At 46.0% G+C, this 27450-nt stretch overlaps 1 protein-coding gene across 1 annotated transcript in view; it reads left to right on the top strand.

Moving 5' to 3' along the window:
- LOC147673315 (unconventional myosin-Vb-like) overlaps window positions 1–27450 on the top strand; it is a 131011-nt gene that overhangs the window by 66046 nt on the left and 37515 nt on the right. The window contains exons 19-25 of the mRNA XM_086947145.1: window positions 7994–8205; window positions 8418–8574; window positions 11212–11451; window positions 16756–16971; window positions 19110–19203; window positions 24766–24914; window positions 26901–27020. Coding sequence (XP_086803271.1) covers window positions 7994–8205; window positions 8418–8574; window positions 11212–11451; window positions 16756–16971; window positions 19110–19203; window positions 24766–24914; window positions 26901–27020 — 1188 coding nt within the window. The remainder of the gene's footprint in view (window positions 1–7993; window positions 8206–8417; window positions 8575–11211; window positions 11452–16755; window positions 16972–19109; window positions 19204–24765; window positions 24915–26900; window positions 27021–27450) is intronic.

The raw sequence follows: 27450 nt of genomic DNA, 5'->3' as shown, positions 1-27450 counted from the left end.
CTAGTTGGAGACTGGATAAAGTGGGAGCAAGGAAGTAGAAGCTATGTAGTGCCAGATGTCTGCTGGGATCAACCCGTTTCAGGCTTAGCAATGTATGCAGAGATCCTCCTACATCAAAGTCTTAATGAGAACTAGGGGAGGAAAAGCAACTCCAAAACAGTAGAGATGCTGGTAGTAGACAGGCTAAACAGGACCTAACTAGAGTGTCCAATAAAGACCTTCAGCATAAGGCCATGAGAGAGCAGAAAGATATTCTGTGTAGCGGGCAGTATATAGGGTTGGCAATAAGTTCTAACACACTTCTGTAGTAGGGGATCTCTGTGTATATTCGTAATCTAGTGAATAGTCCCGCCCATGTGCGTGGACCCCGGAGCAATCAAAAATAATCTCTTAGAGTGTCGAAAAAATGCAGAACTGCACAGGCACTTAAGAGAGAATTTAATGACAGATAATGCAGCCTATAACCAGGCCACACTGTCCAGTACTTAAACTAGAAATTCCACCAAAAATCCACAAACAGCAAAGCCTGTCCAGGTGGCTCAAAACAGGATACTGTGCCTTTAAGAGAACTTTCCAGAACTTCACAGTATCCCAGAATGCACTGCAGGTCCCTTTTACTTTCAGTTCTTTTTTCCGGCTTTTGCAAGCAGGACCCTGGAGCATTGTGCTCTCTTTTCGGGTTTTTGGTGATTTTTCACTGCTTTTTTCAAAGTTAAGTGCTTTCTAAGTACTTTGGTGCCTTTCTCCTTGGTTTTTGCACTCTGTTTTTTTGTCGAATATGCCTGCATTATTCGATAAATGCCCAGAGTGCTCCAGGAAGAAGGCCAAATCAGATCCCCATGAGGTGTGTATCCTCTGCCTTCAATCTTCTCATGTCCCAGAGGAGTGTGTGATCTGTCAAGGCTTCTCTGGCAGGACCCTGAAGGACAGAAAGAAGATCCAACTTCAGGACCTCTAAGAATGAAGGCGCAAGGTGGGTCTGGAGGGGCCTCATCTGCCCATGCTGAGGCCTCTGGGGGGCTCCCCAGGGGCAGGAAGACCAGAAGCGTCCCCATTCTCCGTCTGGGTCGATTGCACCGACTACGGCGTCGAGAGGGATGACTACGGTCGGGGGCGAAACGACGTCGACGCTCGGCGTCGAAGGACCTTACAACGCCACCATCGAAGTCTCCTGTGACTATTTCGCCGTCGATTGATCGACGTTGAAAGGCCAGGGGTCGGCGCTCGCCGTCGAGGCGACACCGTCGTTCGCCGTTGGCGAAGAGGAGACAATCCTCGTCGAGGAGATCCTCGTCGTCTAGGAGTGAATCGCCGTCTAGGCGCAGAAGGTCTCCATTAAGGCGGACGAGGTCGCCGTCGAGGCGGACGAGGTCGCGGACGAGGTCGCCGTCGAGGCGAAGGCGTTTGACGCCGAGGAGAAGACGCTCGACGTCAAGGGACCGACGCTCGCCGTTCGAATAGTGGAAGGAGACCTGATGCCATGGGAGGTTCGCCAACGTCCCAGGCTGGTAAAGAAGGCGGTTCACCGGGCTCGGTGTATTCCGAGGTGTATACCCCGTCACAGAAGGTGACACCATCGCCTCCATTGCCGAGGGGTCCCCCTCCGAGGAACCCTACTCCTCGGTTACCTCCAACTCAACCTGGACCTCGGTTGCCAGAGAAGCCGCCTCTGGTTCCTCCGAGGTCGATTTCATTGCCTAATCTTCTGACCCCTCCCAAAGGGACACCTAAGCCGAAGGCCCCGGCCAAGCCTAAGTCACCTGCTTTGGTGGAACCGGCGGATCGCCCAAGGCCGAGGAGGTCACGATCACGCTCCGGACGGAGAGGAAGATCGAGGAGTCGACGCAGATCCTCCACCAGATCAAGGCGACGCCATAGGAGAAGGGGGATCTAGGTCCCGCACAGACTCCTCCAGGACCCGCTCCTACTCACTGACGTTGTCTGGCTCCCCAGGGACCAGAGTGTCTCCAGTGGACGACATAAGCACATTCCAGGAGGTTCTTCTGAGGGGGGCTGAGAAATTGGGTATCACGGTGACTGCTCCAACACCACGACGTCCGTGATATTCGAACCGTTTCACAAGAAGCATTTGTCTCGCCCTCTCCTACCACTAGTACCTGGACTGGTAGAACCTGCAGAGGAGCTGTTCCTCACACCAGCGGTAGTGAAGGCCGCTCCCTCCCGGCTTCTGAAGAAGTACAGGGCCCCGGATTCGGACCCTGCCTTTCTGATGATGGATCCGGTCCCTGATTCGGTGATAGTGACGGTGGCCAGGAAGTTACTCTACCTCCCCGTCCTCCACTGTGCCTCCAGATAAAGAAAGCCGATGGATCGACTCGGCTGGAAGGAAGGCTTGTGGGACTGCGTCCACGGCCATGAAGGCGTCCAGTGATGCGGCGCTGCTAGGCCGCTATGACCGGGCTCTGTGGGACTCCCTGCAACAGTTCGTGGAACTTCTGCCAAGAGACAAGAGGGAGGACTTCCAAGAGATCCTCAAGGAAGGAATGCTGGTGTCAAACCAGGTCATCAGCGGAGTGGCGGATGTCTCCCTGTTGGCTGCCCATGGTTACTGTCATGGGATCAATCAGCAGCGCCATGCTTGGCTCAGGCTCACGTCACTCAAGCCGGAGGCCCAGCAGCGGGTGGCCAATCTGCCTTTTTCCGGGGAGACCTTGTTCGGAAAACACGCAGATGACGAGATGGCCAGCGCGGAGGCGGAGACCCTGACGGCTGTGGGCTTGGAGAAGCCGAAAGAAAAGCAGTCCTACCGCCCGTTCCAAAGACACTTCGGTGCGCAGGGAAGAGGACGAGGGCAATCTTCGGGGCAGCAGCAACAGCAGCAGTTCCAGAGACCATTCCAGAAGGGTAGAGGGGGACAGCAGTCTTCTACAGCGAACAAGGGCCTGGCCGGGTTGCGACCCTGAGCTGTTACTTCCCCTTCATCCGTTACCCTCTCCAGTGGGGGGGAAGCGTTCAATTTTTTTCTGGAAGAGTGGAGAAAAATTACTCCGGACAAGTGGGTGCTGAATATTGTTTGCAATGGATAGTCTTCGATTCATCAGCCCACCTCCAGCGATCCCTCCGGTCAGCTCACAGTATCAACTGCGCGAGCTCCAGGCGGAGGCCGATATCCTGTTAAGGAAAAGGGCGATAGAAGAGGTACCTTTGTCTCAAAGAGGAAGAGGTCTGTACTCCCGGTTCTTCCTGGTTTGCAAGAAGGACAAGAACGAGTTCAGGCCCATTCTGGACTTGCGGCAGGCAAACCAGTGGATTCGCAGAGAAAAGTTTCGCATGCTGTCGTTGCATCAGATTTATCCTCAGTTGCAACAGGGAGACTGACTTTGTGCAATAGACCTACAGGATGCGTACTTCCATGTGCCCATTACATGCAAACACAGGAAGTTTCTGCGATTTCAAGTGCACCAATCACTATCAGTACACAGTACTGCCATTTGGGCTGAAGTCTGCGCCCAGAACATTCTCGAAGTGCATGGCAGTGGTAGCGGCACACCTAAGGAAGAACAAGGTGTTTGTCTACCCCTACCTGGACGATTGGTTGATCAAGGCCTCTTCCTTCTCGGAAGCTCAAGCACACTTACAGAAGACGTGCGTTCTATTGAACAAGCTGGGGTTGCACATCAACATGTCCAAGTCTGTCCCGACCCCGGTCCAGTGCATTCAGTACTTGGGAGCCACCATCAATACGATGTCAGCAAGCGTGTCTCCTTCGGAGGAGCGACGGCAATCGATCCTTCGGAAGGCTCAGGCTCTTATGACCGCTCCATCTACAACAGTGAGGACGGTGTCTTCTCTACTGTGGTCGATGGCCTCTTGTATCTTCCTCACTCCTCATGCACGACTACACATGAGACCTCTGCAGGAGTGCTTGGAGGACCAATGGGACAAGAGGAGAGGAGAGGATCTTGGGACGACAGGATACGACTGCCTCTGCATGCTCTTCAGTCTCTGAAGTGGTGGTGTTCAGCGGAGAATCTCCTCAGAGGGTTTCGTGACAGATGCTTCTCTCCACGGCTGGGGAGTGCATTCGGGAGACTTACAGATTCAAGGAACGTGGTCCCCGATGGAGTCCACGTATCGCATCAATTTCCTGGAACTCAGAGCTGTTCACTTGGCACTGAAGGCCTTTCATCCATCCTTCCAGACCAACTCTCTGCTTGTACAGACTGACAATACGACCACAATGTATTACCTAAGCATGGGCGAATTTTGCAAATTCGCAATCCGCGAATTCGCAATCCGAAAAGTGCGATTTTTCTTTTTTTCTTTTTTCTTTTTTTTTTTCTTTTTGCAAGTTTGCGGATGTTCGCGGGGGACTCTTTGCGTTTTCTCGGGGGGGGGGGGGGATTGCTGGTTAATCACTGCCACCCTCGTTTTTTTATGCCCATCTGCCCTCTGTACCACTTGTTTCTGTGCCCTTCTGCCCTCTGCCCCCCTCATTTTTTTGTCCCCTTCTGCCCTCTGTCTCACTTTTGTGCCCTTCTGCCCTCAGCCCCACTTAGAATGGCGCTGGCAAGCTGCCAGCGCCATTCTAAAATAGCTGCAAATAGCTTCAACAGGAAGCACTAATAGATAAAGTAAAGCAGGTGCTGGAGTTGAAGGTCAAATTAACTTACACAATCATTAATCACCCCAAGTTTGGGATGATGATTGTGTAACTGAATTTGAGCAGCACCTGCTTTACTTTATCTATTAGAGCTTCCTGTTGAAGCTGACTTTTGTAACCATTTTAGAATGGCTCTGGCAGCTTGCCGGCGCCATTCTAAAAGCGTTACAAAAGTCAGCTTGAACTTTTGAACCAATTTGTTCCGCTCGTGGATTTTGCTGGAAATTCGCGGATTGTGAATTTACCGAAAATCCGCGAGCTAAACGGATTTTCCGCCCATGCTTAGTATTACCTCAACAAGCAGGGGGGCTCGAGATCGCACAGTCTGCGCCTCCTGTGACAGGGTATCTGGCACTGGCTTCTGGCCAGAGGATTGACGATAACTGCTACCCATCTACCAGGTGTGCAGAATGTTCGGGCAGACACACTGAGCAGACTGATTCAGGAAAACCACGAATGGGTCATAAACGACGAATTACTAGGAGAAGTCTTCGAAAGGTGGGGGACTCCAGGCGTAGATCTGTTCGCCACCGCCGAAAACAGCAAATGCCGAGACTTCGCCTCCAGGTACTACCAGCAAGGGACGCTGGGGAATGCGCTATGGATAAACTGGTCGAACAGCTTTCTGTACGCTTTCCCACCCATTCCCCTGATTCCAGCGGTACTCATTAAGCTGTCCCAGTCCAGGGCACGGATGATCCTGATTGCCCCGGAATGGCCCAGGCAGTGGTGGTTCACGGACCTGCTTCACCGATCTCTCCTTCCGCTCATACGGCTGCCGTCCAGGCCGGACCTTCTCACGAAGTTCGGGGGGCAGATGTTGCACCCCAACCTCTCGTCTTGGAGTTTGGCGGCATGGCTCCTGAGAGAGTGCAATATGGCCATTTGAATCTGCCCGAAGATTGCATGGACATACTGAAGGAGTCTAAGCGACCTTCCACTAGGACATCCTATGCTTATAAGTGGAAGAGGTTCTGTATTTGGTGCAAGTCCAAGAACTATGACCCGACTACGTGCAAGGAAGACGTCATCCTTCCTTACCTTCTGCATTTGGCGCGGTCTGGCCTTAATGTTCATTCCATTAAGGTTCATCTCGCTGCATTGACTGCCTACAGGAAATGCCCTTCACAGACTTCCTTTTTCCAGATCCCTGTGATCAAAGATTTCTTGGAAGGCTTGAAGAAAGTATTCCCTCCGGTCCGGCTTCCTTTGCCTTCATGGGAATTGAATGTGGTTCTGTCCAGATTGATGGAGCCTTTTGAACCTATTCATAAGGCTTCGTTTCAACACCTGTCCTGGTAGGCGGCGTTCCTCCTGGCCATTACATCGGCCCGCAGGGTGAGTGAAATTCAGGCGTTGTTGTCAAGAACCTTATACTGTATTTGATGCTGCTAAGGTTGTTATGCGTACTCACCCTGAATTTCTTCCCAAGGTTATTTCTGATTTTCATGTCAACCAGACTATAACTTTGCCTACGTTTTTTAAGAATCCTTGATCTCCAGCGGAAAGGTCTCTACATTCCCTGGATGTTAGGAGGGTGTTGAAATTTTATCTGGATAAGACCAAAGATATTCGTAGGTCAGACCAATTGTTCATCAATTATGGATCAGTCAAGACAGGTCTTGCTACCTCTAAACAGTCCATCTCTAGGTGGATTGTGTCCTGCATACAACTGTGTTACCAGGAAGCTAATAAGACCTTAGTGGGTAAACCTAAGGCTCATTTCACCAGGGGCAAAGCTGCCACGACGGCTTTGTTCCGTAACGTTTCTATTGCAGAAATCTGCAAGGCCGCCACTTGGAAGTTGGTCCATACCTTTGCTAAGCATTACTGTCTGGACACGGATGCCAGGGCAGACGCTCAGGTTGGGCAGGCTTCGTTGCGAAATCTGTTCGCACAATAGTGGTGTTATTTCTCGTTTCTCCACCACCGCTTTGGTGTGGGGATGGGCTTGCCATTCTATTCACTAGATTATGACTATACACAGAGATCCCCTACTACAGAAGGAGTAGTTTCTGTCCTGTAACTCCAGTTCTGTAGTAGGGGTATCTCTGTTATAGTCATAAGCACCCGCCCTCCTCCCCGGTGGGGAGAGAGATTCATGTAAGGAATGCTACAGGTCTGGGGTGTTACGCCTTCAAAAAGAACTGAAAGTAAAAGGGACCTGCAGTGCATTCTGGGATACTGTGAAGTTCTGGAAAGTTCTCTTAAATGCACAGTATCCTGTTTTGAGCCACATTATGGCAGCCTATGGGGCTGGTCTGTCCATGTCTTCCTCTCTATCATTCCAGAGGGTTTTTGCTACGGAGGCAAGGGAAATCTGGACAGACTTTGCTGTTTGTGGATTTTTGGTCGAATTTCTTGTTGAAGTACTGGACAGTGTGGCCTGGTTATAGGCTGCATTATCTGTCTTTAAATTCTCTTAAGTGTCTGTGCAGTTCTGCATTTGTCCGACACTCTAAGATTATTTTTGATTGCTCCGGGGTCCACGAACATGGGCGGTTTCACTAGATTATGACTATAACAGAGATACCCCTACTACAGAACTGGAGTTACAGGACAGAAACTACTCCTTCTGTAGTAGGGGATCTCTGTGTATAGTCATAATCTAGTTATCCTTACTGAGTTTTGCATAAGCTGCACTATTCGATGCTAGAATAAATAAAGTCCAGTTCTGTGGACTCCACTTGTACCGCTGTTACCTCTGCACTCCACTCATGCTATGGACACAGTATTTCAATTACTTGATTTCTCTAGTGCCAGTAGTAAGAACGAAGAATGTGTGCATGAGTCAGACTATGGACGTCCACGCTGCTTCGTGGATCCTATATGGAATTTGTTGATCAGGGCCTCTCATTGGATCCCACAGATGAAGGGTGTACTCTGTTCAACAGAAACGTTAAGCTTTACATCAGAAAGAGTAAACCCAGTGCTAAGGAGGGTCCAAGGTTTGTAGACTGGCTGCATCCCTGTTGAGATAGTGTTGCAGGTGAGGCATTGCATGAAGTCCCTTCAGAGGTAAGCACTTCGGTGTTCTTCCTGCTTCGATCTCCATATTATTCGACGTACTCATGTTTTCTATGAAACCAATTTGTCCGTTCACTTCCAACAAATCCTAACCGGTCATAGTGCTCATAAAGTCTAACAATCCATCAAAATAAGAGACACTGCCTTTGTCTTGGGCAAAGTTTATTTTGGGGCCTGTTTTTAGATATTTCTCACAAAGATTCACCGTTCCTTTCCCCGAAATATTACCCTGTTTGCAGCTAGTAAGATCGTAGTCTTTTTTTTTTTTTTTTTAATGAACGCCCTGTTTCTAGTAGAAGTATTTATAATTTTAAAAAGTTACATTTTTTAATCTTTTGTCAGGATCCAGACCTGTACCAGTTCGGGAACACAAAGATCTTCTTCCGCGCTGGGCAAGTGGCTTATCTAGAAAAGCTTCGTGCAGATCAGCTCAGACAGGCTTGCATCCGCATTCAGAAGACGGTAAAAGGCTTTGTAGTTAGGAAGAAATACCTACGAGTGCGTGAAGCCACCAACACCCTCCAGAGGCACGTCCGGGGATTTCTAGCAAGGAGGTAAGAGTTTGATCGAAGGGCACTGTGGGGTACACTTCCCAGAAGGCACTTCGATGACCAGTTCCATTCCTGGACTTCTCTTGACAAGCCAATAAATCCAGCATTTAGATCAAATGAATTACTTGCAGTGCTCCAATACTACAACTCCCAGAATGCATTTCCACCTGTCTTTGGCTTCATCACTCTGCTGACACTTACTCCTCTTTGCACAGATTAGCACAACACTTAAGAAGATCTAAGGCTGCTGTGATCCTGCAGAAGCAATGGCGGATGATGATGGTGAGGAGGCTCTTCCTCCTGTGTCGTGCTGCAGCCCTAATGATCCAGGCCCACGCCCGGGGCCTATTCGCCAGGCGACTGTATCATCAGGTACCTCCTTTCACCGCATTGTTATAGAAGTTGTAGAAAAGCATAACGTCTGGACATGGTTCTCCTTGCACAGTAGGTGGTTGGTTAACTGAGCAGGTTTGGCATCCCAGGAACTGGTGACTTTTTTGGATTTGATTGCAGGGATCAGGTGAAAGGCCTACCTTGGCACCAGGTAAGTCAGTGGGTGGACTTCTGGACAACAAAGGTTTTCTTGCCTGCCCAGCATACCTGCTGGGCCATAGACACCATTGTATACTGCACTCTAAACAGACTGAACTGTATCTAAGCACCAAACCAAGCCACAGTAGTGTGAATGAGGGCAATCCAAGAAAGCAGCAAAATAAATGAATCCATAAAGTATTCTCATGGATGTGTATGGGGTCCTTGTTCCATCTTCTAGTACAGAATACTTCCAGTCACATTGTGTCCGTCACCATAGTCTGTGTTCTGTTGTTCTTTCTTCATCCAAGTTCACCTCACTTCTTAGTTTGGTCTTGATGCGCTTCCATTAAGTTCACTTGTGTTGAATTCTTGTTGGACAGCGCACAAAGGCCTTGCATGTGCACCCACCTAGCTCTGTGGTTACTTTAAAATGAAACTCTTTGGGGGAAAGTGACACTGTCTAGCTATCTTGCATTTCTTGATACCAAGAGTGGAGTTTGTATCCGTGATTTTTGAAAACAGTTGTTTGTAATATAGAAATTATCCTCAGATTTTTTTTCCCCCTCACTTTATCAAACATGAGCCATCGTTTTCGTCACCCAAAAGATCAGAAGTAGAATTTGGACATAATGCAAACAGTTACTAAAAATGTTTAAACACTTAAATCGAAAACAGCCCGTTTTTATCCCAATCCAAGCTAGTTGGATAGCGCTAAAAATATGAAGCATGCATGGTTGCAATGCCATATTGTTGATCCTCAGCAAAGTTCTTTAGAGTACATTGCTACTTTTCAGAAGTTGCAATATTTTTCATGGTTCCATGTTCACCCGACAATCGTGACTTTAGCAAAACTTCTGCTTTTCTCCTGTTCACTTTGCAGTAATATTTTGCATAGAAAACAGCAAAAAAGGTCGCCATGCAGAGAGTAAATTCTTCCTGAATTTTGCAGCTTTGCTGGGTACAAATTGCATATTAGCTCTCACAATGCCATCTGATTTATCTCGCAAATACAGAAAACGTTTCGCAGAAGTAGGCAAATCTGAACCAGGAAGCATTACAAACTAAGTTAATACCCTCCAAGTGCATTGAAGGACTCTCTAATAATGGTCAAAAATGGAGGACCACAGATGATGTTGGAATATAGTACTTTTCACGTGTTCTTCACTTTAAGGAACCACATTTCCCCAGAGCCTACACATTTTACCAATGTTTCACCCCCTGCCCCAACACGGTTCTCTAATTTTGCAATATTGTTGGCAATATTCTGTCAAAGTAGGTAGTTTAATAACCCATTGACAGTGGCGTCCTTACAAGTTATTTTTAAGAGGTGGCACAAAGGGTGACCGAATACAGGTGGGGTGGGCTACCTTTTGATTGGCAAAAGGAAAGAGTATGTTTATATCTTGACTCCTAACTTCCAAATTCACTTATTGACTTTTCCATACGGTCTTATTTATTTCGCATTATTTTTTTTGTCTGTCCATCAATTTTCTCTAATTAACACATCTCCATTTTCTTAATATCCTGTGTTTTTGGTTTGGGTCTCTTCCCCATGCTTTACCTAATGTGAGAAGTGATGGAGCTGAAAATGATTGGTTGGGCAAGGACTTCAGCTGGGGTACTGGCCACAGTTGACATTACCCTTGTGTCTCCCGCCCATCGTTGAACATCAGCTGCAAAGATGTACAAATGACCTATTTTCCAACCTGTATATTTTGAGAAACAATCGTTCCTTAGAAAACTGGATGTCTCCCACATCTTTTCTTTCTCTTGCCACAATTCTAGTTAGATGAGCTGTTGGCATCTGTTTTCCGTATATTTACTTGTTGTCAGGGCAGATTTTCTGTCACTGCACAGAAGGCATCTACAAGATCTTTGACGACCAGTACCAAGGCTCGCTCTTTACATGGACAAGTCCGTAAAACAAGAGTGGTTCCTGAGTGCGAAGCAGGATATTGATGGTCAACCCCATTTTACTTGTTAGAACCTACATGTGTCTGCGATGACTGTCGCCTGGTTTGTTCTTTGAGCCGTATAAATAGTTGGAGGTATCAACACACCCATTTTGAATTGAAGGCGTTCATGAAGCACTGTTAATTCTAGAATGAACTACTTGTCTCTCATTGACGTTTCTGGTGTTTGAGAAGGTGTGGATGTTAAGCAGTACTGTGTTTGGTGAGGAATGCTCTGCCACATGCTTGATATTCTGGGACTTGTAGAGGTGCACTTCTCAATCTACACCCTGGACTTAACATTGAAAAATTGGGAGATGAATTAAAACGTAGGCCGCCTTGAACCATTTAAAAAGACAACTTAACTGCTCCGAGGGGGAACGCCGAAGGATGCAGGGGTTCAGCATTGATGGGCCCTCAAGCCTTTGCTTAAGATTGATAGGTCATTAAAAAGCTATTTTCTTAGTAATCAATCATTGACACTACTTGCGTTTTTTTTTTTTTTTTTTTTTTCCTGCTGTAGATGGTGTCAGAGAGGAAGGCCATTATCCTGCAGAAGGTGGTCCGGGGCTGGTTAGCGCGCTGCTACTACTCCAGGGTACGCGCTGCCACTATCTACATACAGTGCTGCTGCCGGCGCATGTTAGCTCGCCGGGAGCTGCGCCAGCTACGCATCGAGGCACGCTCTGTGGAGCATTACAAGCAACTCCACAAAGGCATGGAGATCAAGGTCATGCAGTTGCAGTGCAAGGTTGATGCGCAGGTAAGCAGAGTACAGATGCGCCTTACCTGGTAACGGTTTCAATTCCCGCCCATCCATTGAGTCAAACAGCTCTTGTCGCTTAAACCATATTATTGTCTATTTTCCATGAAACCAGTAATTTCATTAATAGAATTTAGATGAAGTCATATATTTGAATACCGGATTATATAAAATCCAACAAGTATAGCCAGGGCCACTGAAGTTTTGTGATTGTGTATACAGCGTTGTCTGCATATTTATAAGTTGACTGAAAATAACACAACACACCATCTGCTGCTTAATTTTCAGACTTAAACCAAAACTCCTTTCTGAGCCAAATGGATCACGATTTGCTAAATAAAAGCGCAACCTATTTTGCTAGGATGCAGAAGATATTTGAAAGGTTAACTACTCACTTTTCAGTTGGTTATTCATGTAGTCTGGTTGTAAAATTGTACAACTGAGGTGAAATTTCACCAGACCGTTTTAGCCTTTGTTTAAAATTACACGGTAGTATGATATTCCCAAACTCTCTGAGAAATATACTTCAACCTCAATTACTACATCTATCCATCTTGTGTGGGTGATCCCCCATATACTAGCTAACATATATATATGCTCAGAAGTTCAATGTACTTGTGTTTAAATGGTTGAATAAAAGCAAATGCAGGTTAATAGAAAAAACACCATATATAGCAAAATATTACTGCAGCAGAGTGGGGTGCATTATGCAGTATACTTTGCTGTATAATTTGATCCACCATTAGTGCATAATACTGATGGCCCTGCGTTTCACAATTGCTTCCTTTACGTTGTGTTCCTTGGAGGGATGCCTATATCCCAAGTCTATTGGGTATTTTTCTGGTGCCCTCTCCCAACTACAAGAACTCCCTCTGTGGGTTTAGGATATAGTCTTGTAATGCCTGCTTTGGGTGCCTGGTTCACTGTACGATTTAACTAGGATATTGTGTTGGGCATGTATTTTCCAACCACCTGCTGTACTAACGTAAAATGTGAATGTAAACTTTTTGATCAAGCCTCTCTCCCTGGGATCTGCCATAGAAGTATTGACCTTTAGGGATTTAATTTCTGTCCCAGGTAAGTTATCGAGCCGCTATCCAGATTGGCGAGAAGTCAAATGCTCTGTTGATTTCAGTTGTTAAAGTGATCAAATCACAGCTCATCATCCTCTCCTGTCAACACAGCCACCACCATCCTTCTTGCTGATGTCAAGTCAGATTGCATTTGAGACCACGCTATAGCGGGGTCAAGGGAAACGCGGGTTGTATGTTGTCTTTTGCTCCCTCTTTATATTTTTTGCATTTAAAAGCAGCCCGTGATTCAGGAGATGGCTGCCGAAATTTTCTTCTATTCGTACAATTGCAGCGGTCAAGACCTCCTATTCATACCCAAAGCCATGTTTGAGTTTTCATCTCTGCTTCCCATAAATTTGCTTGGTCCATCACTACTAGAAGATTTGCCTCATCAGCGGTAGTGGTTTTACCCCCCTCTATTGAGCGAATAGTCTCTTAACCTTTGATTACCATTTCTTAATTATTCTACCCATTCTCCTCTTGAGTGGAAGTCCCTCGTCACTGTAAAATGCAGCCTCAAGCCTTTGGTTTCCTGCCAGCTCCCTCATGTCTACCAAGCATTCATAATCGCTCTTGTCATCTGTGATCGGAAGCTCTGCATTGAAACCAAAAGGGGGTGAGTAAGGCTAAAGCTGATGAAAAGAAGCAAGGTCATTTATTTATTTTTGTTCAATGGGACCATTCGGAGATCTTGACATCTCACTGCTATCACCCACCTTGCGGATTCTAATTGGGTGATCTCTCGCCTTTCCCAGTACTATTTACTAGACCTATATTTCTGGTATAATTCAGGCACCGTTCGAAGGTATTGAAAGTTGGCGGATTGTTGTAAGTTTTACTTTCACATTCCTGTCCCCGTGCTGTGGCAGTGTTTGGAAGCAGGAAAGGCAGAAGAGGATTTGTTGCTTGCTTGCTTGGTTTGAATTGCTCATTAAAATGATTGCCCTAGATACCAACATATGAGGCACCATCCTTGCACTAACACAAATTCTAACCAAATTTCCCTGCTCCCCTTCTTTGTTGGACCATAGTGGCTTAGGTATGACTTCTTCAAAATGTTGATCTCTTTCCAGGAAGCTGTCTTTTCAAAGCTTGTGGAGCCCTGCTCACAGTAGGACATATCTTGGCGCTGTGGAGCTACCAGCAGGTGTGCTCAGCACCACCATCTGTGCTCGGCGCCTTTCAGGGCACGGCAGCCTGTTCTTGAAGAGGATGCCGAAGAAAAGGATTTGCAAATGTGCCTTGAATTTCAAGCGAGAATCCGTTTCACGCCCACGGTCTGCTGGCTCTCTGCAGACGCTGTGAGATGCTAGAGTTTGTGGTAGAGGTTGGGAGGGGTGTGGGTGACGATGGCTTGTTACATATTAGATCAGTGGCCACATCAGATGTTACCTAGATTTTGAAGCTTTCCTGCCCCTTTTCCTTCAGAAAATAATACAGAGCAGCTTGGCCAGTAACAAAGTTTGTCAACCCCCGATAGTCATAGTGTAGGAGGTCCGGAGAAGAGGCAATGCCATTTAGGGATAAAGATTACTTTTGGGAGGCAAAAACCTGGACTAAAAGCCGAATGGAATGATAGCCTTGTTTGCTCCTTGACTTGCATTGCATTCTAGACTAAACATTAACCGCGCCCCCCCTACATTTGGGCAAGTGACTTGCTTTTTAACATGATATATGGATTAGCAACACCGGTTCTGCTTATTATAATATTTATAAGTTTTATATAGCGCTAGCTAGACCCAAAGGTATCAGAGCGCTTTTACATGATTGTGAAAGAATACAGTAAATCCGGAACGCAAGAACATATAAAGCGAGACTCAATAGAAGTGTGTGTTTGGGGGGAGGGGATATGGGAGGCCATGAAAGAAGAAAGTGTATAGACTACGGTACGCAAGTGCTCAAGGCAGGTGTGGGGGAGGGGAGGAAGAGGTCATGGTGCACCTGTAAATACATGCGTTTTTAAATCCTTTACCGAACAACTCTATTCTGTTTCTCATGGGAACTAGTTTGCAGTTTCCATCCTACCAAAACACAACCAAGGACTGGTTGTTTGGTGACCTGATTGCTTGTAGCGACAATGGTCACTTGCTCCCTCAACCCCAGTCCTCTGGCGCCGTCTCTATAATCGCTGTATTTGCCTGCAGAGGCCACAATGGAATAGAGCTGTGAGAAGGGAGGCAAGAATTACTCAGAAAAAAGGTGGGGATTCTAAGGCAGTCCAAATAACCCTCTGGAACCCGGCTCAAATATGAGTTGTATTGGGTTAAGACGGCCTAAAAAAAGGCAAAATATATCGTCCAGTACATTGCTATCTGGCTATTAATATGAGAAAAATGATCACAGAAACAAATATTTTTTCCAGTTGCACCCATCAGTAGTACATCCGTATTAATTTGGAGTCCCAATTCAGGCTACAGCACAGCTGTACAATCTGCAGGATAGTAGTTAATATAAAGTGTTCTTCGAACTCCCTAGGCCGTTAAAAAGAATCTTTGTTTCAAAGGTGCACAGTAGAGGTAAATGATAGGTGTTTACCAAACGTGAGGTCAGTCTCGCGGGATAGCCCCCTTTGTTCATTAGTAGGAAATGGGTGGGGGCTTTAAATCCATGCTATCCTTTTCCTAGCACTTCTTGGCCTATGGGAGCAGAGAACTCTGGTCTCGAAGGGTGCGAGTGGACCGCCATTTTCCCTTTATGTCCAGAGTGGCTTGGCTAGGTATTGCAGAACTCAAGGCCTAAACTTAGACTGCCTTGTGGCCACTCCTGTGAGGACCTATAGGATACCCATCTACTGCTGCTCCTTAACAGTGTCCTGTTGAACTTTCCCAAGACTAACTTCCTGATCACCAGAAAAGTAATAGAGCACACAGGTCCCTATGGGGGAACAATTCCTGAGACCCATACGGGTCTTCCCATGCCAAACAATTGATGCCAACTCAGCTCAGGTTGTAGCCATTGGCATAGTCTTAGCCTGATGATGGATTTAAATGATTTTACCACCTTGGGGCATTGGAAGGCAGGAAGTGCACAGCGCACTTACATTTGCACTGGGATTATGTGCCGAATGCAAAGGGCCGAAGCCAGCATTCTGGCTGCGTAAACATGGAGCTGCAAACAGACTGGACCATTGACCCTGGGCTTGTAACAGAGTCCCACTTTTCTAACTGACACAAATCATCAGTCTGACAGTTTCAGCAGAGTGAGAAAAGGTTTATTATTAAGGATGAACCGAAGCAAAACGCCTTGCCTGTCTTATGTAAGAACAATGCAGAGGGCAGGACTATGCCGGCCCAGCACATACAGGCAATGCTATATGGATTGAGCCAGGTCGCCTTCACAGAACGGACATTTTTATTGATCTGGCTCCGCACTGTGGGCCTGATTCACAAAGGGCCTCTGCACTTGTGGCAGAGGCCTGAAGTCGCGGTGGAAGCACTGCAATGAGAATTCTCATTGGAGAGACTCCCTCACGGGTGCGGGGCCTCCGCCATGTATGCAAAAGCCCTTTTGTGAACCAGTCCCCGTGTTACTCCATGATTTTTAAAATAGTTGGTGTTCAACCCTTCCCTCTACCACATTGTACTCACTTGTGTAGTAATCCTAGTGAGCATTCAGGGCATGCAGTGGACTGATGTTGCAAAGAATCTTAGACAGGTCTTCTAGATGGGCTGTGTGTTGGGTTCGGGCTGCTTATGGGAACTCGGTCTCCAGTGTTCATTGTCTGGCAAGTTTAATGAATCATTCTATTCCCCTTAGGCTATCCTTCAACCGCTTCTGCCTGACTTTACCCTGTTGTCCACTTCTCCAATTGCAAATTTCACCTCCTCAGTATTCAGGAGGCCTGGCCTCCATCCATAAATTCAAAGTTGTGGTACTCTCCTTAGAATGATGCAAATATTAAAATAACTTACTCTGAGATGCCTGTTCGTTATTCATGTAATACTCCTCTTTGTGACAATCATCCTCTTCAACATGTCCCGGTGAAGAGCTTTTAAGTTGGGCTTGTTGGATCTGTGTAAACACCAGGTCCTCGCACTCTTTCACACCCCGACTTGTGATGTAACCCTTCTGTGTGTATACGCATGCCCAGCTTGTTTTTGTGTTAAGTATTTTTTTAGATGCTAAGGTGTACTAATATCTAATGAATGTCCTGTTTTGAGTGCTTTTTACATTTTGTGCCCTGTATATTTTTATGAGCCCTCATTCTGTCCCTGCTTTACGTTCCTTGAAGACCAAGGAGCTGCAGGCACTTTCGTCACAGATGGCCCTGTTGATCACTGCCCATAACAGCCAGGTGGAGAGCCTGAAGAAGGAGATGGAAAAGCTGCGGGAGGATAAGACTGAGCAGAACCGAATCGTGGCGCTCCAGGAGCAGCTGCAGACTGAGCAGAGCAAGAGGAAGCAGGCGGAGATCGCCTGGAGCAAGGAGATGGAAGCCCTGAAACTGGTGGGTCATTGTTTAGCCCAGACAGTGTATGAGCGCATGTCATTAGTTTGGAAAAAGTAGACCTTGCAAAGCCACTACTCTGTAACTGCAGAGTACTGCTACCCAGCACGTCTTCAGCTAGGGGAAACCGCAATTACGACGATGGGGAAACTTCGTGTAGTCTTTGCAACGCGGTCGGAACAAATAATGTCTTAACCTCACATTTCTTTACCACGCAGCTCGTTACAGTGACATGCCTTAGGTAAAGCAGCATTGGACATTAAAGTCCAATCTTTCCCTACTGTTGTGCCGTCTGGAGTTGGAATAGTAAATTAAACCGCTCGGATGTCCAGTGCTTTCCTAGAGGCAAGTCCTGGTAAATGAATTTGTGGTTAAGAAGCAGTAGTTCTGACTGCAATGTTAACGAACGCGTGGTTTAGGCATATGTTTGTTTCCTACAACTTCCAGCTAGATTAGAGCCCACCTCAACCCTTAGGCGAGGTCATTTGCAACACCTGGGATCTGGTTGTCAGCCCATTGCTTCCATAAAGTCTGTCTGCTCAACCGGATTCTCACTGGTTCTTCTCACGATTTTCTACGGTACTGGTCAAGAGACGTATCCAGCTGCGCTTGGGCTGTAATGCAAGTGATGAATGGGCTTTCAGCAGGTGACTGTGGGAAGTCATTAAGTAGGCACATGAACCCTGAAGGGTGAAATCGCTTAGCAGAAAGTGGATCGCGAGGCAGTTGATGGGTAACCGTGGTATTCCTATGCGGATGAACCACGGGTGATGCATGAACTGAGAGCCTGAGATCTTGTGACCGGTAGACACTCAGGCAGGCTGCATTTGGATCCTCTAGCAAGGAACTCTTCATAGTTTCTTTTCCCTTGAGCAGCACTTTCAGGAAAATACTCTAGTTAATGCACAATTACCACTTTTAAATCCTTTCTTAAACATGGGTAACTTAAATTTTTCTCCATAATTTTTCAGGACTGGGCTTAGAATGGTAAATACGCAGCTAGATTATATGGGGGGGGGGGGGGGAGTTCCACTTTTCCCCCAAATATTCTAGGGCTGGAGTTAAAATAGCGACTATGAAATCCCTGTGTCTGCCACGCCCTTTGCTGCCATAAGGGCGCTTGGGTGGTGCTTTGGCCGGAGAAAGACGCATAGGTACTTGGGGCAGATCACACACCGGTAATTCGGGCAGTAGACAAAGTGCGCTCGGTAAGTCAGTGACGGATCTTACTAATTCTAGTGAGGCATGCATGCATAGGCTGTTGACCCCCTTGTGCCCTTCCTCAGGTGAGTGACTTGGTTGGCTCATGGGCAGGTTGGGCATTGATCCTCTTGTAAATACAAGCCACTGACTCTAGGATCAGACACTTGTCCAATTTTCTTTACTTTCCAAGGTCTCAAAGTGGGCTGCTTCCATTGCCCAAAGACATCATTGTGGTGCTCAGGCCTTGAGGTAGAAGAAATTGAATTTAAAGGGAAGACCTAAGCAGATTACACCAAATATTTACATGTTAGATGTATGCAGAAATCCTGAGCCAGTAATGCAGCCTTTTGATATATGGAGGAAGTGTGCGTGGTGCAAGGTAAAAACTGAAGCCATGGATGAAAAATGTACATAAATACAAATATTGTCAGGATTAAATTCCTTAACAATAGCTTCATTGAAGGCATTGCATTTCCAATGGGTCTCCACCAATTCTAACAGACCAATTAAGGGTATTAAGCCACCTTTCCTTTAATGCTCCCAGAACAGTAACTAAAGAGTGATCTTTGTGTGAGGGTGAATAGTTGTGGGGAGTGGATATCTGGGTGCACTGACCGAAGTACACTTGAACATTCAAGGCTCACCATGTTAGGCTCTTTGCAGATATGGCGTGACTGTTGTGCTAGAGGGCGTGTAAAGCACATTTTGAGAAACAAAATAAACGGGCTGGTTATATTAACAATCTGCATAAAATCTGTTTAAAAGTTGTGATCGAGCAAATGGGCCTTGGAATCCACTTTTCTGGTTGGTTGGCCTGCAAGAGAGCGCTCATTCCAACTCAATAGCTTCAAAGCGTCTTTAGGTGCCTAGTGCACTGTGTGGTTTAAGAGCAATAGCGGTTGATACATTCATCATTCCCAAATTCCTCCTTTCAGAAGCTCGTCGGCTTGGAGAATGAAAATCGGCTCCTTGTGGAGGAAAAGGCCAATCTGACCCTCCAGGTCCTGGAGCAGTCTCATAATATGGAAGGTAATTTTTCTTCTCCAAACACCCCTCCCTTACATCTACCTTTACTACTTGAATCCTCTAGCCTGGCATCCTCAGTCTTGCAGCGCTGCTCACATGTGCTCCGAGATGTGAAACTTGCTACAGGTAATGCAATGTTGAGAGCGTCTATAGGTGACCTGCTATTAAGGCCTGCTAGTCTTATCCCAAATGACTCTACTTTCTTTTCACATCAACCATGCCATGCTACAAGCCAGGCCGGAGCAATGCCCTCTGCAGGTGAGTGATGCTGTGGCTGTTTACTAGGAGACAGTTCGACTTATTAAACTTCGGCGGTGATGGAGTGGTATTCTCCCAGGAGCTTTATTTTACTTAATGACCTTCGTATGTACGCAGCAGTAATTGTACAGTTCAAGCTGGGCCGAGGGATGCTGAGGCAAGCGCCAAGGGTGCTGTTCAGCCAACACAGTAGAACTTTCTTTACCTACCGGTTAATTATCAGGGGTAGTGGTCTTTCAAAAGAATCGCAGGAGGATCAGAGGAGTTCTGTTGCTAAGGATGTTATTCCAGATCCTGCTTGTGCTGATGGAGAAGGTCTGCCTCCTGAATTGTGCTTTCCTGCTCTTGTCTCCTGATGTCCAGTCTCATGGTATTATTTAATGTTTGCACGAGCATTGCATATGGTATGTGTTCGAGCTGTGCGTTGATCCGTGGCAGTCAAGGGGCTAATATTCATATGTGGCTTTGACACATCTGACCTGGCTTAATTTGCCACTTTGAACTTTTCTGCTGCGTCTGTGCAGAATGTATTTTTATGAGAGTACTGTCAGATAATTATATTGTGGCGTGGTTTTTGTGTATACATTGTCTGGTAGCATACACCCATGGGGGCTATGTCTCAATATTTAATGTGATAATTGATTCAGTAAAGATTAATTTGGAATATGAATACATACCCTTGTTCACACTCCCACTCCTCCCCTGCCTCCCAGTGGAGAAACTAAAATTACTCTGGGGGCTATTCTGTCCCTTAACTGGTGTCGCTTTCTAAATTGTCTCGGTCTCTCATATGAAAGAATGCTGGTCTTCTGAAGCACTGTGCAAACATGAATTTCTTCTGCTGCATCATTTTCTTTATTGTAGCACCTATTCCTTTATGGCGATGTCACTGGCTGAGTGTGCGTTCTTTTTGTCCTCTTGAAATTTATTTTTCCCTAGAACTTTGTCTAGAAAAATTCAATGTTTTTTACCATTTTACAGTGTTTTTGAATTAAGGCTATTAAAGCCAGGATCTATTAATCATTATTGGAACTCATGCCACAAGATATTTTATTTGGGGGGGGGGGGGATTCTTCTGAATTGATTATAGATGGTTATCTCTATATTCAGCACCCACATGCCCTTCCTTTATACTTGTGTGCTGTCTGATACTTGTATGAAAGTACCTCAGTGTACTGCAGAAATAATATAATGTATGCTCGGATGGCCTTACCCATAGGGTCCGTCCAATGCAAGGCATCAATTTTCCTTCACTCCATTGCAGTGGTCCCTTAACGAGTTTGTTAAATGTTCAGTACACTTGTAGTTTGGCAGTTTCTGATTACCTCCAGCTTATTCTGATTGGGTGAAAGTAATCCTTTCACAGTTTCTGAGGCATTGCCAGTTGGCGAGCTCAGGCAGATCATTTCTATCCCTTAGCCACATTGAGTTTTTTACACAACATCTGATCCAAAAATCCAGTTCTGCAAATTGTAGTGTCTGTTCCCTGTACCTCCAGGCATCCATCGCAAGTGTTGGAAAGTGCACCATGCTGACATGGCCACCCCCACTTTTTTCCTGGTATTTGATACTATTTTGACAGAAGTTTCCTTCTATCCGGGTCCCCAGTGCCATCTCTTTCCATAAAACGGTAGAATTGTTTCCCTAATCGCCCCCCCCCCCCCAAAGTCCCTAGTAAACTGTACTCCTGTTACCTAGGGCATGGGGTACTAAAAAGGATCCCTAAGTGCTGCAGCTTGTATTGGCCACCCTAAAATGCCCCTTCAGCACCAATATGCCTGCTGCCACTGCAGGCTGCATGCCATGGCGTATAGAAAAGTGAGGACATGACCTGGCACACTTGTGTGCCATGCCTGCAGACACTGCATGCAGTATAGGTAAGTTACTCCTACAGCATGCCTTACAACCCCAAGGCAGGGTGCACTATACTGCGTGTGTGGCTATATCTGCCTTAGCAGCTATGCCCTTGTGAGGTCAGTCGTTTCTTAGATATTACAAGCTAACAGGGAAGCCATTTTAAGAACATGTGCTTGACACTGGTATTTACGAGTTCCCCAGCTACATGATGACTTCACTGAACCTAGCGATGTTTGGTATGAAACATCTCGTATTAATAAACACACTGATTCCAGTGATGGATTTATTAATGCATACACCCAGAGGGGCCCCTTGAAAACCTACCACTACTAATGTGTAGACCAGCCTGCTACCACAGACTGGTTTCTGCCCCCTGCAGGTGAGATCCCGCGTCTTCTGAGCGCAGAAACCATGCCTGCTGTGGCTGTAGTTAATGTCACCTCCTCCAAGCAGGATGGCTAAGTGATCGGCATATCAAGGCAGGAGGCTTCAAAGGCCCCGGTCTCCTTTGATCTGTGACCCAAGGCTTCCACAGACAGGAGAAACGGCTTCACTGGCCCAGGGCCCATTTGGCGCCTGGACAGGTGGGAAAATTAGCTAGAACAGGAGGCGTGTCCCCTCTCAGGCTGGTACCAGTCTTGATGCGAACACGACTTTTATAATTCCACCATCTTAGTTTTGGCGGAATTAGGCTCTCTGGGTCAGGATTATACCCATTTCCCCACAGGAAGTGGTCATATAGGGAATGAAGACACCCTAAAGGTAAGTAGCCCATTGGCTACTAACTGTCACTTCCTGTAACACCCATAAACTGACACCAGGGACTTAGATTTGACCGATCAAGAAGAAAGGACAAAGAAGAATCCCAAGAACTGAAGACCTGCTGTGGACTGGGGTGCCAAACCCTGCCCCAAACGCGACCAGCGACTCGTCCTGCAGCTGACCAGCTTGTAAGAACCCTGGGAGACTGCCAGCCCTGCGCAAATTGCAAACACATCCAGATGATGGACGGAGTGCTAAAACTTTCCAACAACTCACCCACAATCAAGAGATCTGGGTTGAATCCATCGTTCTTTTTCTCACTTCGCCACCCAAATTTGGACCCAGCCAAATGCAAATCAATCTTGATCCTGTGCCCAATGGGAACTGTCCAGCCCGAATTGCAAGGCCAGGTCCTCCCTGGCCCAGAAACAGGCATTCTAGGACCAGTTTCAGGGCATCAACCACTCATAAGCTCACAGCTACTAACCCGACAGCACTTCTGCATCCAGATGCCCCCAGGGCAGGTAACGAGTAACCGCTGGTGGTACTTTGGTCCTTGGTCCCCTCTGATCCTAGGTCCCGAAGGAGACCCTCAGAAACCGACCGCAAATAACTTTATGCAACATAAGCCTTTTCCCCCCCATAGAGAAGCATTGCTGTGTAAAAACGCATTAAATGTAACTATCTACTCACCTGTAAAAATTAATAGCTGTAAAAGTACTTACTTGAGAACTAAGTTATTGGTATCAAAATGTATATAAAAATGCAACTTATTTTTGTAAGTTTCTCATTCATTCCTGCGTGGGTGTCTAATTTTATTGCCTCTGTGAGTACAGCAAATGCTTAGCACTAGCCTCTGATAAGCCTAAACTGCTTGCCCATACTACCACAAAAGAGAACATCTAGTGTTAGCATTTTTTGTCTCTGTAAACCAATAAGGGTTGCCTGGACTCTTTACGCAGTGTACCTTGTTGTGGCCCACTATAAAAGAGCCAACTTCTTACAACGAAGACCTGTGGATTCTGGCTGTCCAGCCAACTCTTACAGCCTCATTCCAGCCAACCGCAGCTTTGCCTCATACCTGACATTCGTCGCAAAAATCCCTCGGAGGCTTGGCTTCTAAGCAGGTCTTGGCGTCCACCTTCAAATGGAAGTCAGCAATCCAAGCCCGTCTCTACAATTCGTGCTCTGCCAGCCTTCGCTGCACAGTTGCTTGGAGGTCGGAGGGAGATGCCCGTTGCATTTGATTGTAATCTGGCTTTGCAGTGAGGCGAGTGCAGATGCAACTGTACTTCCGATTCATTCAGAGAGAGGACAAACTTCAAAAGAGCTTCAGAACTCTCCACCACTCTCCCAATCTGTTGTGCTGGTTCTTGGATTGGAACCTTTCCAAGGTCACAAGAATAAGGGCACAAGCACAATAGAGACTTGTTACTAGTCATTATAACACAACAGGCTTCACTTGCAGCTCAAGGCCAGTGGACAAAACCTTGCCTATCTTTTCTTTCCTGAAGGAAGCCCATATTTATAGCTTTTCATTTTTTCCTATTATGCTTGAATTGAAAGTAATTTTAATGTGCATCAACCTTACTGCTCTCTGCTTGAATGTTCCAGAGGTTAGCCACCCCCCACAAAGGCCCTGTATGTTTAAGAACTGGCTCCAAAGTCACCCCGCTTTAATGTTGCTTTTCTTTTCTGAGGGAATATTATAAAAACTGTGATGCTCTGAAGACTTTTATGACACATTAGAAGGAGGGGGGACACACCAGTGACCATGTGGATCTGACTTCTACCACAGACATCTGTACATCCATATAGTGTGTTTTTGACAGTAGTGTCTTATGGGAAGGCGGCGTCCTACTTTTCATTGGATGCCACTTAAACTTTATTTCTATTTTTTTAATGCCCCTCTTGAGCTAAGCAGGCCTGACATAGGCTATGCTTGAAGGTACAAGTTTGTGCTATGTCTGGGTATGTGGTTTCCAATTCGTGAAATTTAACAGGCAATGTGTAAGTTTTTAACCTTTGCTGGACCTTGTCCTGCCCTGTAAGGAGGGGAGCTTACTCGATTATTTTTAACTGTTTGGGAACTTAAAAGTTTTGTTCCTGAAGAAGTATCTGCATCCGGACCAATGCCATCATGTGTCGGTGGTAAAAACCCGATGCCACTGTAGCGAGGCACTAGCCTTATGTACAGAAGAAGAAAAACAGATGCAAAAATTTGCCCAATCCTTTCCCCAACTCATGGTATTTAGATCCTGTCCCCCACAGCCACTATTCCCACCTGTCCGTACTTCGAGGACACATTTTGGTGGCAGAGAGCCCTCTACAAATGTAGGCGCTACAGTATCTTGGGAAGTCTTACTCCTGCTTGTCAAGTTTGCGGAAACTATTCCTTCCTTTAGACTCTCATTGTTAGAAGGGACCTTTGCTTAGTGTTCGATAATTACTTTGAATTGTTAGCAGGCATTATTAAGAAAACTGTGCAAATCCCTTCCTGCAGCATCGTCAACATTTTCTACAAAACTGTAATGCTTTTTTTTAAATGAAATTCTCAAGGAGTAGCTTTTCCTATGTCTGAAATTCTCAAGTGGTCCATAATTTGTATTATTGCAGCCATGTGTAAGTTTACAATACTACATTAGCAAATTCTTCTTCATATCCTATCCCTCATTTCTCTTCCCCTAGACTCTGTACATGAACGGGTGTCCTTGGAGACTGAGAATCTGCAGAAGGAACTGGAGGAGGAGCGATCTCGTTACCAGAACCTGTTGCAGGAGTACACTCGTCTCGAACAGAGCCATGAGAACTTTACGGAGGAGGTCTACTTCCTAAAGGTGATTGGTGGAAAGATTGTCCATCAGAAAGAAATGTAACCGATCACCTTCTTCCCTTTGGGTGGTGATAAAATAGTAGAAATGTGCACATTATGCCACTGGCTGGTAGAGAGAGTGCAACAACATTATATCCTGTTAAATGCAACTGCATGGGATGTAGTAGACGCATCCTAATATCCACCACTGGATAAGTGGTGTAAATCGTTCCTCCAATTGGGTGAGTGGAGAACCTTAGGACAGCTTGTGTTTTACATGCATAGTATGTGGAAATGGCAGTTCCGTCTGGCTTGTCAGTTTCTGCTGTTGACCGAATTAGATGCAAAGGATGAAAAGGTCATGCTACTTTCTCAGTACTGCCTTCATCTTATTTAGGAGTCTTCAACCTGGTAAACTGCACTCTACCTAAAAATCTGAAAAAGAAATAGTAACTCTTATCTTCTTGCCCTTACCTACTTGTTGAATAAAAGCCTATTTTGCTATGCTCTATATTATGGTTACTGTTAGCATTTTCTTACCCCCTTGGGTGCCTCAGATAAGGTCAACATGGACTTTTTATTACATGCGGTTATGCTCTGGAAAGAGGTGTGTGTAAAAGGGGTCTTACAAATCATCTCTTATAAGCTGAAAGCTAAAAGGTGGGAATGCAAACCAAGAAGCTGGCTGTTGAATTACTTGAAGCCTTCCCATGGTGTAAAACTGTCTGCAGGTAAACAAATCTGTGACTCTGCTGTTATGCAGACTATATTAGAGACTTTTTACCAAGGTAGTGATGGTGCAGTATTACCGCATCAGAAGACTATGAAGAGATGGAGGGAGCCCAGGTGCAATCACTTCTCCAAATGAGCAGCCTGCCCGATCAAATAGTGATCAGCCTGGTTGGTGGGAGTCTAACTGCACAGAACTTTTAAGTAGTAAAGAGACTGGTTATTGACTCTGCCAAGCTAACCATGCAGCATGGCATTGCAAGACATTCGAGGAGTGAGAGACTCCATGTCCAATAGAGAAACTAGTAGAATCTGGGATTGAGAAGTCAGATCGCCTTCAATATTCTGTGGCCTCGGAGTATGACATATGACCGGAGGATAGCCCTATATTTTAATTCACATGTGGATTACTTTGTTCCTCTAAAGCGAAGACCCTGTTTTGACAGCACCCTGCTCTTTGGATTCCCCTATATTTCATGGTGATGGATCTGTAGTGATGCTGAAGATAAATCAGATGAGTTCTGTGCATCATTTGTAATTTGGCTACTTGCAAAGGCTGTTGGGGGCTAACGAACATAAGTAGGATCTCAGCCAATTCTTTAGAGAGAAGGATCAGCGCTTTAACCAAAGTTTGTCACGATTAGAAAAAATGCTTATTCTGACTTTTCATTGCTGTGTGCTTTCTAGCTGCTCATTGTAGTCTCTGGAAACCCGCCTCATGGGGAGGTGACTAACAGTAGGCAATGGAAAGGTGGTTGACGAGATTTACAAAATGACATGTGTGCACACTTATGTAGGAGCTCTGGGAGAGTCTGGCAACACGGTGGGCTGACTCCATGGAGAGTACTCTGGGTGTCCTCCTTCCACAGCTGTTCTTGTATGAGCAGTAACACCACTGAACAGTGTGCTGGTAGGAGTAGAGTAGCTTCTCGAGCAACCACTTCAAAGAGTTCCTGGAGTTCTATTCGTCCTACTGAGAGCACCTGGATGGAAGGTTGAGAGCGGAGCCCTGGCATATTCTAGAGTCCATAAGGGAACATTACGACCGTACTCTTTAGAGTGAAGGCAACGTAAACCTGATCAATGGCAACATTTGATGGTCAGAGGCTTCAGCAGCGATAGGCATGAAAGGAGGGATTTTTTTAGATATAGTTAGTTGGATGTCTAAAAACACAGAGCTTCAATGTGTGTAAAAGGTAAAAATTTATTTGCTCTCCTAGATCCCATAGCTGGAGGGGATGTTTGATTGTCTGAACTATATTCTTATGTGTTTGTTCTTTAGAATCCAGATCATATCAGGAATCCTTCTTCTCTGAGTATGACGTCCAGCGGTTCAATGTGGTCATTGTTGTCCACTGACGTACCCTCTGTGGAGGTGCAAGAAGTCGACCTGAACGACCAGGTCAGTAACCTGCAGGAAACACGCTTTTATACTGGTTTGGACCACAGCGAGCAGTTGGCTTTTTGGTTCTCTGTGAATAACCAGTCTTCTAAGTATGGGTGAAACTTCCTCCTACAATTACTCTGACCCCCGCTCCATGATTTCACTGTTTGCTTTTTCTGAATTTGATTTCTATTTCTTTGCAAATGCCCTTGTTTTTAAAAACTTTTGAGTTAGTCTGACCACCTTTCTTGAGCTCCTTACTTGATGAAATCTAGGTGCAGTTGTCTTTTTTTCTGGGGGGGCTTCATAACCATGATGGGGCCCATTAATTTAGTTTTGGGGCGCCCAAAATTGTTTTTCTGAGCCATCTTATGTGCAGCCATTACCTATGACTGCCTCGGTCCTGTTGTCCTTTAGACAGCTGTAGAAGTGACATCTCTGGTGGCTG

This window comes from Lissotriton vulgaris, chromosome 12, assembly GCF_964263255.1.
Source record: "Lissotriton vulgaris chromosome 12, aLisVul1.2, whole genome shotgun sequence".
NCBI classification, from domain to species: Eukaryota; Metazoa; Chordata; class Amphibia; order Caudata; family Salamandridae; genus Lissotriton; species Lissotriton vulgaris.
The sequence above is the reverse complement of the archived record's forward strand: the minus strand, read 5'-3'. Positions and strand labels throughout refer to the sequence as shown.